Genomic DNA, 16,106 nt, shown 5'->3' with positions numbered 1-16,106 from the left:
GTTGGTCTATCTCTCATCATGTTTTCATAGTCTCAACAATGTAAAGTCACACTTGATCTTAATAGATTCCCACATAACAACTACTACACAACTTTTTTTTTTTTTTGTAGTAGTTTATCTAATCTGCCCACAACACACTCTGGGAACATTTCAGCTCCTCGTTGTTTCCTCTTTTGTATCCATTTCCTAGGTGCTAACTTGCCCTTTGACCTCTGCTCTATGGCACAGCAAGTGAGGCTAAGGAATCTGGGAGAGGCATAGTCAAGAAAACCAGAATCTAGCAACAGCCCCTCCCTGCTGATGGGCACTGCTGAAAAGGACAGGGAGGGGGTCCTCCAGAGAAAGGACTGGCAGCAGAGCTCGCCAGGCAGCTGCCACGCAGCACACAGAACTACCTTTTACTTCTTACATGTCCAAATACCCAAACCGGAGCTCAACCTGAACTACAGAGGATTCTGGAGCTTAGATAAAAGCCAGCATTGCCCAGGACCTTGTGAAACTGGTTCCCATCTGCCAAAAGGCATCGTTGCCCATTCCCTCTGGCAGAAGGGACATATGGCTACCTGGGGTTGCATATCAAAGCCCATGCCAGCCCTCGGCTCCCTTAGTATCACAAGTACCAGTTATACATTGTAAAGTCCCTATCCCTACCAGGCTTGTTCTCTCTCCTTATAACCCACTATTCTCAGGGGTCTTTCTCTTTCTCTTTCTCTTTCTGTCTGTCTTTCTGTCTGTCTATCTATCTATCTATCTATCTATCTATCTATCTCTATATCTCTTGTTATTTTCTTGCTCTCTCTATACCCTATTCTGTCTGTCTGTCTGTCTATCTATCTCTATATCTCTTGTTATTTTCTTGCTCTCTCTATGTATCTATCTATATATGTATCTATCTATCTATCTACCTCTATCTTGTTATTTTCATGCTCTCTCTGTACCCTATTCTGTCTTGTTACCTCACTATTGCCACTATTTTCTCCACTTCCCTAGCCTTGCCCATGTCCGGTCTGCTGACCATGCTCAGTCTACTTCTTTTCTCTCTGTTCTGGATTCTTCCAGATGCCTCTGACCATTCTCTCTCTCTCTCTCTCTCTCTCTCTCTCTCTCTCTCTCTCTCTCTCCCCTACAATAAAAATCTTCCTTAATAATGGAGGTGGTCATGTGGACAGTTTCTTTACCCCCTCTTCACAGACACTCAAATCTCACTCTGTATGTATGGGAGCAATCTACAAGCCACTGAAGTCCAACAGGAAGGGAAAAAAAGCAATGCTGAAATGTAGCCTAATTCATGAGGTCTCAGGAACACTGAAAGGAAAGGCTTCATACTCCTCCTAATCCACCCTGCTGCTCAGTGGAGATTCAACAGTCTCACTTTGGATTCCTGCCAACACCATCTGCCTCAAGTCACTGAGGAATCAGATAAGTTCTGAGGAGAAATGGACCCCCCCAGGTCTACTCAGTATGCTAGGTATGAAACATTTACTCTTGGCTTACACTTTTAGCCTGCAAAGCCCCCTCCCTCCTTTTTCTGTTTTTGGGATAGAGTCTTGAATTCCTGTGCTTAGATGATCCTCCTGCATCATCTTCTGAAGAGGTGGTATTATAGGTGGGCACCCCATGCCTGGCTTGCAAAGGTTTTTATGAACATGATAAAGGTGGGAAGGTTCAAATAAGTGTTATCAAGAGTTGAAATGAGATACAGGCACCAGAGAGAGTTTTAACTGTCCCCAAAGTAACTCTCTACCACTTCCCAGGAAGTCTTCTGAAGACATGGAAAACACTTTAGCTCCAAAAAGCATCATGGACCCTAGTGAAACACTGTAGTATTTTAAAAATAAATAAATAAATAAGAAAGAGATTGCCTGGCATTGCCTGGGTATTGCAGTGAGTTTTAAGGGCCCTGATGCTAACACTGGTGACTTGAAACAGGCAGCTCAGGTAAGCTCTGCATGTGGATTTCTCTGAAAGAACCCATTGCCAAGGAATGTGCCTTAAAGAACTGGAATCCTGTTAAATAAGCCAAGTACCATGGAATGGTGTACCTGAATGAAAAACATAGATCTAGAGGAAAACAGCATAAGCTATCTTTCTTTCTTTCTTTCTTTCTTTCTTTCTTTCTTTCTTTCTTTCTATCTATCTATCTATCGGCTGATTAAACAAGTAACTTTTCTTTTCTGAGTGGGCACATAAAAAAATTACAAGCTTTAAAAACTATTTGAGTGAAACTTCTTCCACCCCAATTCTTATTTAATCAGTGCAGTAATTTTTTAAGAAAAAACGCACCAAGCAGCAGCTACAATCAGGTTGATCAGACTGCTTTCCCTAAATATCTACCCTACCTCCTAGAGACATAGCACACATTCCTGAGCATGGAAGCACTAGCATTAAAGTAAAAGCAAACAGACCTAGTGATTCAGTCCTGAACTAAACAATGGGAGGCTGAACTGACCTTCCGCAATGACCTAGCATCCGGTGCAAACTAGACACAGAAGAATGGGATGGGGTACGGGGTAGAGACACTGTGCCTGAAGGGAAAGGAAAGAAATCCAATATAGGCATCATTTGTTCCTCTCACCTGTCTACTGCTTCCACGTCAAAGCAGAATCTCTTCTCGATGGAGTCTGTCTTCCGCCTCGTGCAGGATTTGAGGGTGATGGACTCATCTTCTCCCTAGTGAGAAGACAGCAGGCCGTCAAGGTCAGGCCAGAAGGCGGCCCTCACTTCAGCCTCTCAAATCTGTGTGTTCACAGCCTGCTGAGAGGAAAACCAACCACAGAGCTTCTCAAGCAAGAATCTTCTACAGTTAAGATCTGCATGCCCTAATAGTTAGTACAGGTAGAACATGGCTGCCACTCCAGACGAGCGTCCGGTACTGCTGTTTCAATCAGGTTTAATTTGCAGAGGTGACAAGAGTCACTGAAATCAACAGCCCCCCTCCTAACTGAGCATCTGTGATCTTGGGTTATTCATCACTTCTTCGAGAACACCTTTCTGCAACAGGTCAAAGAACCCTAAGTTATGCTCACACGGCACCATGTACCTCTCCATGCCCATAGTACCGATCATAGCAAAAACTGTCTGCTAAGGAAGATGAGGAATAAAATAATGTCTTCCCATCAAATCTTATGGGAAGTTTACAAGACTGTGAGCACCCTAAGGACACAGACTTGGGGGCTTTGCTTACTACTCTTGTATCTTCTGAACCCACCCAGATCCTGGATAGAAGCACTGTTCAGCATATAACAGTTTTATTGATATATAGCATACAATAAATTGCATGTGTTCAATGTGTACAATTTGTAACTGTCACATCTGTAGACATCCAGGAAGCTAAAACTGAATCTGGGAAAAACTTTCCTGCCAAATATTCTCATATTTGTGACCCTTGGTGATCCACCTGCCTCCTAGTTTATCTCCAAGCAACCACTGGGTCTTCTTTCTGCTGTCATGGGCTGGTCTGCATCTTCTATAATCTTATGCAAATGCAGACACAGAGTAAGTATCTAGTTCTTCCATTAAGCTCAAGTATTCTGTGGTTCATCCATTTTGCACATATCAAGAGTTGGTTTTTTGTTTGTTTGTTTGTTTGTTTGTTTGTTTTTTACTGCTGGGTAGTGTGCCACTGTGTGAGCGGAATGTGACAGTCATGTCACAGTACTGACTGCCTAGAAACACAGAAAGAGCTATCCTCAGCTTCTTCCTGTCACTGAGGAATCCATTACTGTTTCTGTTTCTTCTCCTATTTTCTAAAAGGGGAAAATGAACAAACTTGCCTGCTCTGTTGACATAAGATGGAATGTGACTTCAAAAGGTGGATGTAACCACCTGCTAAAGTCAGAAAAGCACACAAGCATAGTCCTAGGAAGAGACCACCTATGTTCCCATACTCTACATCTATGCCCACTTACTGAATAGCAAAAATTAGTTTTGCAGATTGAGAATTGATCTTTGTTCACTCTGTAAGATACATAAGTATGTTAAATAAAAACTAAAAGAAGTTGCCTAGTAATCCCAGCTACCTGGGAGGCTGAAATAGGAGTATCATAAACTTGAGAGCAGCCTGGGCTATATGAGTTCAAACTTAGTAGACAACCTATCTCAGAACAAAAGAGCTAAGGATCCGGCTCTATGATAAAGTGTTTGCCTAGACTATGGGTGATCCTAGATTTGATAACTAGCTTCACAGGCGGACACAGTTTAAGATTAGGGACCTATACTGGGTCTGGGCGGGGGGAGGACTAAAATTCACACATGCAAATATTCTCCATCACAAAACCAAGCTTTTTTTTTTTTTTTTTTTTTTTTAATCTGATATCTCAAGAAACCAGAAAAAGGGGCTGGAGAGATGGTTCAATGGTTAAGAGCACTGGCTGCTCTTCCAGAGGACCTGGATTCAATTTCCAGCACATAGCAGCTTACAGCTGTCTGTAACTCCAGTTCCAGGGGATCTAACATCTTCACAACAATGCACATAAAATAAAGTTAAATTAATCATGAAGGAGGAGGAGGAGGAGAGAATCCAGTTTCTCAAACAGATTTACTTCACCTGACAAGGAAAACTGAAGTTTTCTCTACCTCAGTTATTACACACACACACACACACACACACACACACACACACACACACACACACACACGGGGTGGGGGGAGTTTAGCCTGATGTTAATCAACTACTTTTTTTCCACTGTTCGCTCTCCTGCCCCCTCTTTACAAAATAATAGTAAGTTCATGTTATCATTGTTTGCAGTGTTGGAGATGAAACCTACAGCCTGCTACATGCTAGGCAAAAGTTCTTCACCGACCTATACTCCCAGACCAGGGAAAACCACTTTGACATGACCAGTTATTTTGCGCTGGTCCTGAATTCTTCAGCCTTCCTCTGGCTGAAGACCAGTTTCTACTGCTTGCCTCACCACACTTGTTCTGTTGTGTATAACAGCGATGCCTGATTCCACAACTGAAAACACAGCCAATCAACGTCTTTCAACTAAATGAGTCTAACTCGGTCCTTTGATAAGCATACTGACCCAAACAAGAAATCTGACCTTGTTGATGTCCAACGATAGTTCAGATTTAATAGCTATGGGCCAGCTTCTATAATGAAAGTGTAGATGAAGTACCATGAAAAAACTGTGAGTGACATCTATAAAGGACCGTCAGATATTAGCACAAAAGGAGGAAGAGCTGGGCATAGGGGCCACACCTTTGATGCCAGCACTCAGGAGGCAGAGGCAGGCTGACCTCTGTGAGTTCCCGGCCAACCTATTCTTCTTCTCAAGTTCCGGATCATCAGCCAGGGTTACAGAGTGAGACCTGGTCTTTAAAACTAAAAAATTTTAAAACTATTTTAAAAGGAGGACCCACGAGATTTTGTTCTGAGGATGCAAGAAAAAAACTGTAAAGACTCTCTGCTGAACTACTTACAGTGTTAAAAAAAGGAGGAGATTTCGTCACCTGAAAAAACTGTAGCTCTGCTAAGATGGTTAAGATTGCCCATTTGGCAGAATCACCTAGAGGACAATCCTCTGAGAATTCCCTTGAGGGTTTTACTTGATTCACTAAGATACTAAGATGCGGTGACCCTCCCTAAATATAGATGGTACCATCCCATGGGCTGGGGCCTCTGTAGAAAAAAAAAATAAAAAAGGAGAAAGCTGAGCATCAACATTTGTGGCTACCTTCTTCTTCACTGTGGGTACAGTAGACCTGGCACCTCCTGCTTCTGCCCCATGCATTCCCTGCCATGGTGGGCTGGACCTCCTGGAACTACAAGCTAAAATAAACCCTTCCTTTCTCAAGTGGCTCTTGTCAGCAGATGGAAGGACCCTGTAGTCAGGGCCCAGGGAGTCCAAAAGGAACAGAGAGGAAGTAGGTATAGTTAGAACCTAATGAGCAACAAAGACCGTGGAAGAATCATGTCAGGCATGGAAGGACACCATACTCATCACATTAGGTACAAACAACAGTACCACCATATCACATGACTTCCCTGTCCAAACTGTGTGGACATCACCCCCAGACCCCTAGACAGTTGTATCTCCTGTTTCCTTCATTAGAAAACTTGGGGAATGGTGGCATCTTGAAAAGATTTGGCTTCAGAAGCAAGAGGTTCTAACTCCAGACTGAGAGTTTAGTATACTCACTCTGGAACTCGGGTATATAAACTTAGAGGTAAACTGATCACTCTAATCCCCAATTTCTCCCTTGGTGAAAAGGAAGAAAGCCAGATCAAACAGCACAGCACAGGATAAATCAAAGAGTACAGACCACTGCAAAGTGGAGCATAAATATAACCAGTTATGATCTACTTGTTAGAGTAGAATGTTCCTAAGGAGGCCCTTCTCAGGCTCTGCCCACATGCATGAGCTCAACAACCCACAGAGGTACTCTATGGAATCTCACAGAAGTCCTTGGAAACCCAAACACCAACCACTGTACGGATCTCCACCCTTTACTAAGGAGGGCAATAAGAAAGGAACTGAGAAATATAACTGAGTTCATTAAAGACTTGGAAATACACAAGAAGTCCTGAAGCAAAGCCTGTCGAAAGAAATAATGCAGTCTGCTGGTTTCTGGGAAGGGCGATAGGTAGAAACAGACTATGACCCATTCCAAACAAAGTGGGCTTATTTCTGTGAAAGCCAGGGGACACCTAGTAACCTAGGAATGATTTGTAATATTCTCTTCTAACTCTGTTAACACGTGTGTGTGTGTGTGTGTGTGTGTGTGTGTGTGTGTGTGTGTGTTTTCCTGAGATTATTTGTAATACTACCTCTGCCAAAAGAAAAAAAGAAAAACAAAAAAAATGAGAAGTGCTTTCTTACTGCTGCACACCTGGAAGGGACAGAGATGCTGACAAAAGACTTTATTGTCACTGAAGTAAGAGAGACCCAGGAAGACAGGCTGGCAGCTGGAGAGCAGAGAGCAGTGCCGAGGACGGCACTGTCCAGCACCGTCCAGGCATGGCTAGCCTCTGTGCTCTCCCCACTGTACACCTGAATGCCCTCCACATCTTAACTCAACATGGTACACAAAAATGGCCGTAGAAGGCCAGCGTGGAGGCCTAGCAAAGTGCTAACTTACCAAGATGTCAGACACAACTGAAAAAGAAATATTTACACTAAAGACAGAACCAGCAGAATTACTCAAAATCTATTCCAGATCATTCAAAAAGGTTAAAAACATACAGGCGGAGAATGGAGGCAGAGGCGAAAGAACTACCAGGGGTGAAGGCCAGCCTGACTGCACGTGAGTTCCAAGGCAGTCTAGGCTACAAAGTGGGACTCTGTCTTACAGAAAGGGACCAGCAGAAGAGGAAAACTATATTCTTAGTAAAACAGTTACATATACTATATTCAAAGTTGGTCACTGAAAATTCCTTTTCAGTTCTGAATTGAGATAAAACCCTAAATCCAAAGTGGCCAAAATTTTCCAAGAAATCAACTTAACAAAAGAAAATTCCATCCTAGGGCATGATGAAGTACAAAGTGCTGAAGGGAGAAAAGGCAGAAAGGCAGCCCAAGGGGGACACAGATCATCTCTGTAGGGGAGGCATCTGACTGCCGAGGGCAGCAAGCAGACACAACTGTCCGGAAGGAGGCAGGCAAGAGGCAGAACCCTGGAGAAGGCAGGGAGAATCCCAATAGCAGTGCTAGGGAGCCTTGCCTAACCTGACAGTCTCTTCTAAAGGATAGCAACGGCATATCTTCCATCCCATAGGACCCAAGACCACAGAGACAGAGGGGAACGGAGGAAGAGGACTATGTCTGGCTAGCCTTGAGCTGCCTCAGATCCACACTGCTTCTAGTGTAGCTACTATTGGACTGAACTGAGCCTCAACCTCCTACCCATCAAGTGTTCTCCAAATCCCTGATTCACAAAGACTATGCAGAATGTTAAGGTAGCTGGTATGGCTTTAAAAGTTGCAAGGTTTAGAGGTAAGTTGTTAAATAGAAATTAATAACTGATTCATCTAAACTGCCCACTGGCAGCTCCAGGGATCAAGCAGGAGAGGCACCAATCTCTTTCTAGTAACTCACTGATATGTGACACATTTAATAGTGTATACATGTAAAATAAGACTCTTCATTACAGTTAATAATGCTAACAATCCACTCAAGAGGCAGAGGTAGGCGGATATCTGTGAGTTCGAGGCCAGCCTGGTCTACAGAGTGAGTTCCAGGACAGCCAGGAATGTTTCACAGAGAAACTAAACAAATAAATAAATACATAAAATAATGCTAAAAATGATTATTCTAATCATTTTCAGAGAAATGAGCCTCCTACAATTACTGCAGAATTAGATAGTCTTACAGTAAAACATTGGACTCTTAGACATGTATTGTGATCATTACCTGTTAGTCAAGCAAGAAATTGTCACAGTGAACTCACCCCCTTTCCTCCTGACTTTTGGTCAAATGGAACCATGGTGATTTGTTTGGAATCCCGTTGGTATGTACAGTAGTGCTTCACCCAAGAAGTTCCAAAGTGACCTGCAAGGGAATGTTGACCATTAACCATCTACACACATCCACAGTACGCTGCAAATCATTAACTGCCATAACACAGAGATGGGCCGCAATGCTCAGGTACTCGGGCATGATGATCTCCTCCACCCTGACGCTCTTTAAGTGGTAATATACTCCATATACAGCTAGACTGAAACAGACAGAAATAAGATCCATAGGCTGAAACTAAAACAAAAATCAATACTTTCCCCACACAGATATACAGGATCTCTACCTCTCACTAATGCTACATCCAGTGCGTCTTCAAACACAGGGGAAATGTCGGTTCCCATCATCAATCTCCACTTAAGGTTTCCATTTTCTCCCCTGACTGAGGTAACTGAGGCAAGAGCACAGAAGGGCTCTTCTAAGTGGCAGTCGCCATTTCCATCTGGGCCATGACATCGTGCCTCCCACACAGCTGCCCAGTGACTAACCTCAGGGCTTCTGACCTACTTCCAAACCCCTAATTTTTACTTCAGCGGAACTCAAAAAGATCTGAAAAGCAGACATGGAAACCTCAGAGACACCAGAGATGCAGACTGGAAGTGACTAAATGCCTAAATGCAATCTAAGGAGTCTGTCTCAAAATTCTCCCCCAGGAAAGAGGGCAACATCACGGTACCAAGGCCCAGCAAAGTCTCTGACTGCACCCGGTGCCTGGCCAACCACTTTCTTTTCAACAACAAAGTGCTATCAGAGGAAAAAGGCATTATCAGCCTGCAAGGACTTCAGTCAATATCAATTTTAGATGTTTACAGAGTTCACACAATAGAAATGGTCAAAATTAACAACACTATGGAAAGAGAGTCAGCAGCCATTTAGTAATTACTAATGGTTTAGCATGATAGCCAAATGTAAGTATTGGATATCATCTACTAACCTGGAAAGGCAACATAGGAACTACGGAGACAGCTTGGTTAATAAAGTGCTACAAGGGTCCTCAAAACCCACATAAAAATAATTAACTAATTAATTATTTTTTTTAAAGCCAGGTTTATTGGTACACAGTTGGGGAGGTAGAGACAGGCAGATCCTTGAGGCTTGTTGGCTAGTCTGCCCAGCCTACTCAGTGACCTTCAGACCAATGAGAAACCTATTCCAAAAAATCAAGGTGAATGTCACATAATGAACAACACCTGAGTCAATCTCTGACCATCATATGTACAGATACACATATATAACCATACACACACACACACACACACACACACACACACACACACACACACACTACACACACACACACAAGCACAAGCACATGCACACATACACACAGCAATACATTAGTCATTAAAGACAATTTTTTAAAATACCAAACATCCTCAGAACTTGGGAGAAGTTCCAGTGACTACATAATTCAGAGATTCCAGAAGTGCTCTGTCTTGACAATGTGGATGTCAAGGTATATAAAGTAACAGATTATAGCCTGTGAGTCAAATATGAATCTTAAGGTTCTATTGATAATAGAAAGATAGTGATGGACAGACAGTCTGACAAGTGGGCAAATGGATAAACAAGAAGGGTGAGTGAAAAGAAGTAATACATTTGGCAACACTGGTCAAAATGGGAAATCTCCATCATAGCACAGATCAGTCTAGGCAAGGATCAACAGGTCACAACTCTATGGAGAGAAACCTGGAAAGAGACAGCTATTTACATAATTGTAAGGTGACTCCCACAGAACGCTGGTTAGTTATAAAGAGAAAACAGTGACCATACAGTGAAGGGACAGCACCATGTCTTGACTGGATGGTGGAAATGAGGACCATCAGGGGACCAACTGACATCGTGACTAAGCATTAGAGCAGAACGGCTCAGGAAAACTGAGTGTTCAGGGGAGTAGTGCACATACTCACAGCCACAACTGAGTGTGCAGGAGAGTGGTGCACACACTCACAGCCACAACTGAGTGTGCAGGAGAGTGGTGCACACACTCACAGCCACAACTGAGTGTTCAGGGGAGTAGTGCACACACTCACAGCCACACACAGAGAAAAAGAAGGGGTGATACAAGTGAAGCATTGAAAAACTGTACATCTCGGTAAGTTCATGTTTTCTTTATACCATTCTTGCAACTTTCCTGTGAGCTTGAAATTATCAAAAAACAGTAAGTTCCAAAATTCTACTGTATCCTAATGAAATGCTTGAAGTAGTGTGACAGAAAACCGAAAAAGCAACATATCAGTGACAAGAGCATGTGAAAGGTTTGCCTAGAACTGTGTAACATAGTGTGAGCATGAGAGAGCAAAAATGATCCCCCAGGCACAGGTGAAGAACAACAGCCTTTGTATTACAGGGGCACAGTGACCTCTATCCTTGCCTTCCTGAGAGTTTGTTTTCCTAAGTTACCTCCAACCATGGGCAGTGAGATGAGGTGAGAGAGTCTGCCCACATAGCAAGGAGGGCATCACTCCATACTCAGGAAATGAAGCACAGAAATGAATGACTTCCGCTTCCTGTGACTTACCCCCTCAAGCTCAGTCCTCAAAGAATAAGGAATATAAAGCCCTTACCATAGCCGATACTTCCAACCCCACTTCAGTCCCCAGTGTCAGAAGGGAACAATTTTAAACCTAAGCAATTATGTGTGAGCATTAGCACTAGGCACATAATCACTAAAACCAAGTGTTTCTATCCTGCTCCACCTGGAGCTTTCACCAAGTCCCTGCCTAAGAGGACCACAGAGAAGAACACAAAACCAGCGGCACTTAGGAGCAATTGCACCTGCTAAGAAAGCATGAAGGGAAAAGGTGTGCATGGTGTCACACAGGTGTGTGACTCTAGAACTCAGAAGGAAAAGTCAGGATGATCATAAGTTAGAGGGCAGCCTGGACTACTCAGCAAGATCCTGTTAAGGTGTGTGTGGGGGTGGGGTAGGGTGGGGTGCCTGTTAGTAGAACAACCATGACAGGAAAAAGCTTTCAGTGTCTTATTCCTGGCACCTGGTGGTGCTACCCTGGATGCATACCCTTTAAGCCTTTCCCAAGGCCTAAAGTATAAACTGTGAGTCCTCCCTGCAAACTGTGTTCAAGCAGTAGCCCCTGGCATTTACCCCTTGAGTGCACTGCAAGGAGATAGGCCTTCTTCCTGACTCTCATCTCTGTTTCGACTTTCCATAAAATCCAAGTATTGGGATGAGAGAAGCGGAGAAGAAAAGGGGCCCGAACCGTGATTACTCTCAATTGAAAGTAGACTCCCCAGACACTAAGGCACTCAAGAAGGTGTGGCACGTGAGATGTCTCCAGTGCCGTGTGTTCAGCCTGGGCTGCACAAGCACAGTAAGACACAACTTCCAAAGCAAAGTGACACCAGGAAGGAAGGCACTACCTGCCACAGAGCCCTGGGGAAATGTAGCCCAAAGGAGACAGAACATACCATGGGGAGGTGGAAAGACTCTGCACACACCTCCAGAAGCAATACCTGCCCAAGGCTGTGAGTGCGCCCCACCCTGCCATCGGTGCACTTACGTTTCTCCTGCACATAGAGGTACCCTTCCATGGTGTAGGGGCTGATGGTCTTGTGCTCGAGGGGATTTTCCTTCATCTTCTTCATCAGCGATTCCACTTCAGACCTGGTTCCTTCAAAGCGGTTTCTTGTCTGGAATGAAAGGAATTTTGCTCAAGTGACCAAATGCAGAAAAAAAAAAAAAAAAAAAAAACGAAATCCCTTAATAATTCAGAAGATCAGCCTAAACAGACACCTTAAATCTAAAAGCAAATACGGGCATTCAATGGTCTAGGAAATGTGCAAATATCCACTTGAAAAATTACATCTTTGCCTTACAGTCCCATACCTGAAACTACTCAAACTCTAGCAACCACCAAGATCACCTAGGAAACGTGAACACCCAGCCTAACTACTCAAGAGTGGCAACTCTCGGACCAGGAGAGGGTGTTTAAATAAGCATTCCAGAACAGCATAACTACTTGCACATCTTTAGGATTATGGGCCTCACCATTCCAGTTGCAAGAAATGTAGCTTGCTCATGGCTCACAGGTGGCACTCTCCTAAAAGGGGTGCTGCTGGCTTTCTAGGTCATCCCCTCACCCAGAGCAGTCTAAAACCCTGGGCTTCTACTCAGGCCCACTCAGAACCCCCGAGGCATAGCCTAAAGCCTCCAGCTGCATCTGCATCATGGCCCAATGGCCCACCACCCTCCAGGCTCAGCCTCTGAGAGGCACTGAGTTAGTTACTTACTGCCCATGAATCTCTATTTTAAAGCCTGCCTTCAGAAGAACCCTGGGACTGGTGTGCAGCTTACCTAGCATGTATGAGGACTTGTGTTTCATCCTTAGAATTCATATATATATATATATATATATATATATATATATATATATATATATATATATGCAACCATGCTTAGTGAAACCATTTCTGACATGACTTGACTTCTTAGTTCTCCAAGTCAACAAAGAACCACCATGTAAGATCCAAACTTCTGAAGCCCATGCAGGACAAGTGATGCAGAAATACCTGGATCTAGTTCCTTCACAGGAGTACCTTGGGACCTGTAGCCAATCCCAAAGTGAGAGGAGAGCTTTCCCTCTGACTTATGTCCCAAATACCCTAAACAACTCTGCACACCCAAAGGTCCCAGGTTTAAGCCACAGACGCAGCTGCATTTGAATGGTACTGACTTAGATGTCCTGTCAGTCTTGCTAAGAGCCTAGCAAGAGCACACCATTTGAGTTGCCACCCCTGAACACTTACGTAAGGCCTCAGGCGGCCAGGCAGCTGCTTGCACAGGCAGCATCAAGGCTGGGCTGGGCTAAGCTGGGATTTCCACTGCCAAAGGAAATCCTGACACTGCTGTGAAAAACACAAAACCAGCAGCAACACTTCCAGGAACAGAAATGATGCCTAGACTTGGGCCATCTTCTAGAAACATCAGCTCCCCACTGTCCTCTAAACCCAGCCAGGAACCCACCTCACGCACCTCATTCCCATGTACGAGGAGAACTCAGGAGCAAACACATCCTCTCCTGTTTCCCTCTCTGGTCCCGGCCCCCACTCACATTTTGTATGCTGATGGTCAACTGTGTCTTAAAGTCACCAAAATCCTTGGCCAACTCATAACCATGGTGATAGAAAGTGAAGAGTCCTTGTAGGAAGGCCAGTAGCTGTAGAGGGGGAAGAAATGCAGAGGTCACAGGGGCCGGCCAAGGAGAGAAAAAGTAGCAGGATCTGAGTTTCCAACGCTGTCTGGGAAGCAAACAGGTAGGAATGAGGACAACTAACACACATTGAGCACCTCTGTGGGCGGAATGCTGTGTCCTCCCACGCCCTGTATCACTGAATGCTCACACCACCTAGGACTGAGGTGCTAATAGGACCCACTTAAATAATGAGGAGGCACCTCCGGAGGCTAAGGCCCCCTACTTGGTGGTGAGTGTCAGCCAGGATCTGAAACCTGTTCTCCTCGGCACCAATGCTTACCATCGCCTAGGAACATCACCTCTTCAGAACTCCAGGCTGAAGCTGCACCTTAGCTGCTCAACATTAAAAACACCAGGTTGTCACATGGACTCAGAAGGCACTGAGGAAGCTGGTGAGCTCTGAGCCTGTACTCTAGCCTCAAAGACAAATCATAGAAAGCCACCCAGAATAGATTTCCACCAAGGGGCATTTCTGGGCTTCCTTCAACTTCCCCGCAGTAAATACTAAAAGCCCCTTTATTAAGCAACCACACACCTCCCCAGCTTCAGTGATGCTAGGTCCCTTGACTTGTTTCAATCCCCTAAGGCTAACAGGTGAGTGCACTCATGGTCTAGTCTATGCCACACAAAGTGGTGAGAACACCTGTGTCTCACAGAATGTGTTCTCAACAACTGCCTATGCCCCACCACCCATGTTCCCGTGTACTTCTTCACAAAACTGGCACATGAACCTCCCAGCCCCTTCCTAAGTCCTCCCCAGGTGGCCTGCATTCACAGTTCTGACATGAAGAAGGAGCTACAGTCAGAGGGAGAGCAAGGCGGGGAAGACGTTGTGCTCTGTGCGGTCACCGCTGTTTGCTGAGTGGTCCATGGTAACCTGCAGACCCCACCACCACCCACTAGTCAGAAGTGCATCTGTTTTCCTTTGTGCTGTTGTAGTTAGCTTCTCAGACACTCCAGGAGCACATCTGTACTCATTTTCACCCACTCCACTTTGCAGAGGGGCAGCTCTACTGAGGCCTGGGAAGGGTTTCCCCCTGTGCTTTGTACCACTTCTCACAGGAGTGATTAGCACCAGAGGAGGGTGCTACCAACAGGATAAACCACATGCCCAGCCCGACCTATCACAGAACTTTGTACCAGTGTGAGCACAATGGCAGGAATGAGTATATTCTAGGAAGAGTCACTTGTGCCCCTGGATGTGGGGAGGCAGGTTCACTAGAACTCCTTTGTTCCTTTTCCCAATGTGGCCACACTGAATAAACCTCTTCACAGTTAATTACCTTTGCTATAATTGGTATAGGATGGATCAGCAAACCTACATTTACAGCTACTAGGACCTGTACTCTGTCCCTAACAACTTCAGACGGTCATATAAAACCAACACTATACTAAAATGGTAGCTGGACCTCCCTCTGCTCTGTCCCTTTATATTCTCATGGGAGGTCGGGAAATAGGCAGCACTCAGAGCACAGATGGAACGTGGTTTCAGCTTCATGAAGTCAAGGTGTCAGCATCTACAACCCACATCTCTAGAACATGAGATGTCTCAACAAGAAGATAAAGGCTTCAGGCACACATAACAGATGGGTGAGTGGAAGGAAGAGAGGGAGGGAGGGAGGGAGGGAGGGAGGGAGGGAGGGAGGGAGGGAGGGAGGACAAATGGTTTAGATCTCAGAAGTCCAACTTTCCTTCCTTGGTCCTCACTATATAACTGAGTGTGAATGGGACCTCACTATATAACTGAGTGTGAATGTGAACTTCTGATCCTCTAGCTTCTACCTCCAAAGTGCTAGAATTACAGGTGTGTGCCATCACATCTGGCCTCTGCAGTGCTAGGGATCAAACCTAGGGCCTATGTATTCTAGGCAATCACTTTATCAACTGAGCTACATCTCCACCTCCTGTGCTTATTTTTCTAGAGGCCAATTACATACATATACTGGCACTTAGGGTTATTTTCTAAGAAACAAGTTAACATGGTTGATATGTATGTAGGTTAGCCTTCCAGGGAACCTACATGCTTAGCAACCAACACCTGTGTACCCAAAAACCTCATTCAGTGGATTCTTGTAGCTTCCTTTCTGCCTGTAATCAATCAGATGACATTCCAGCTCTCCAAGTGGTAGAAATTCCAATTGTCCTGTTCTATCCCAATCTAACATTTAAGGGGAGGGCCTGTCATCTGCATGTTAGGGAGCCCCTAGGGGGAGTCCCCTAGTTACTCCCTATAGGGGAGTCTTCTGCACAGTGCTGTTGAAACTCCATTGTACAAAATGAAGTAAGCCCATGCTTTCACACCTTTATCTTCATCACGTGATTCAATTCTCAAAACATCTGCGAGGGTACAGGTTGGTTTTATCCCTATTTTTCCAATGAAGAAACACTTAGATGCAACCTTATGCAAGGTCTCACCTAGTAATAGGGATAATACCCA

At 44.5% G+C, this 16,106-nt stretch overlaps 1 protein-coding gene across 1 annotated transcript in view; it reads right to left on the bottom strand.

Annotated features, from left to right (window-relative positions):
- Arhgap26 (Rho GTPase activating protein 26) overlaps positions 1 to 16,106 on the bottom strand; it is a 384,395-nt gene that overhangs the window by 248,526 nt on the left and 119,763 nt on the right. The window contains exons 7-10 of the mRNA XM_036205214.1: positions 13,529 to 13,633; positions 11,978 to 12,107; positions 8,392 to 8,492; positions 2,576 to 2,670 (exon numbers count right to left, since the gene is read on the bottom strand). Of these exons, the coding sequence (XP_036061107.1) occupies positions 2,576 to 2,670; positions 8,392 to 8,492; positions 11,978 to 12,107; positions 13,529 to 13,633 (431 nt within the window). The remainder of the gene's footprint in view (positions 1 to 2,575; positions 2,671 to 8,391; positions 8,493 to 11,977; positions 12,108 to 13,528; positions 13,634 to 16,106) is intronic.

This window comes from Onychomys torridus, chromosome 13 (assembly GCF_903995425.1).
Source record: "Onychomys torridus chromosome 13, mOncTor1.1, whole genome shotgun sequence".
Taxonomy (NCBI): Eukaryota; Metazoa; Chordata; class Mammalia; order Rodentia; family Cricetidae; genus Onychomys; species Onychomys torridus.
The sequence above is the reverse complement of the archived record's forward strand: the minus strand, read 5'-3'. Positions and strand labels throughout refer to the sequence as shown.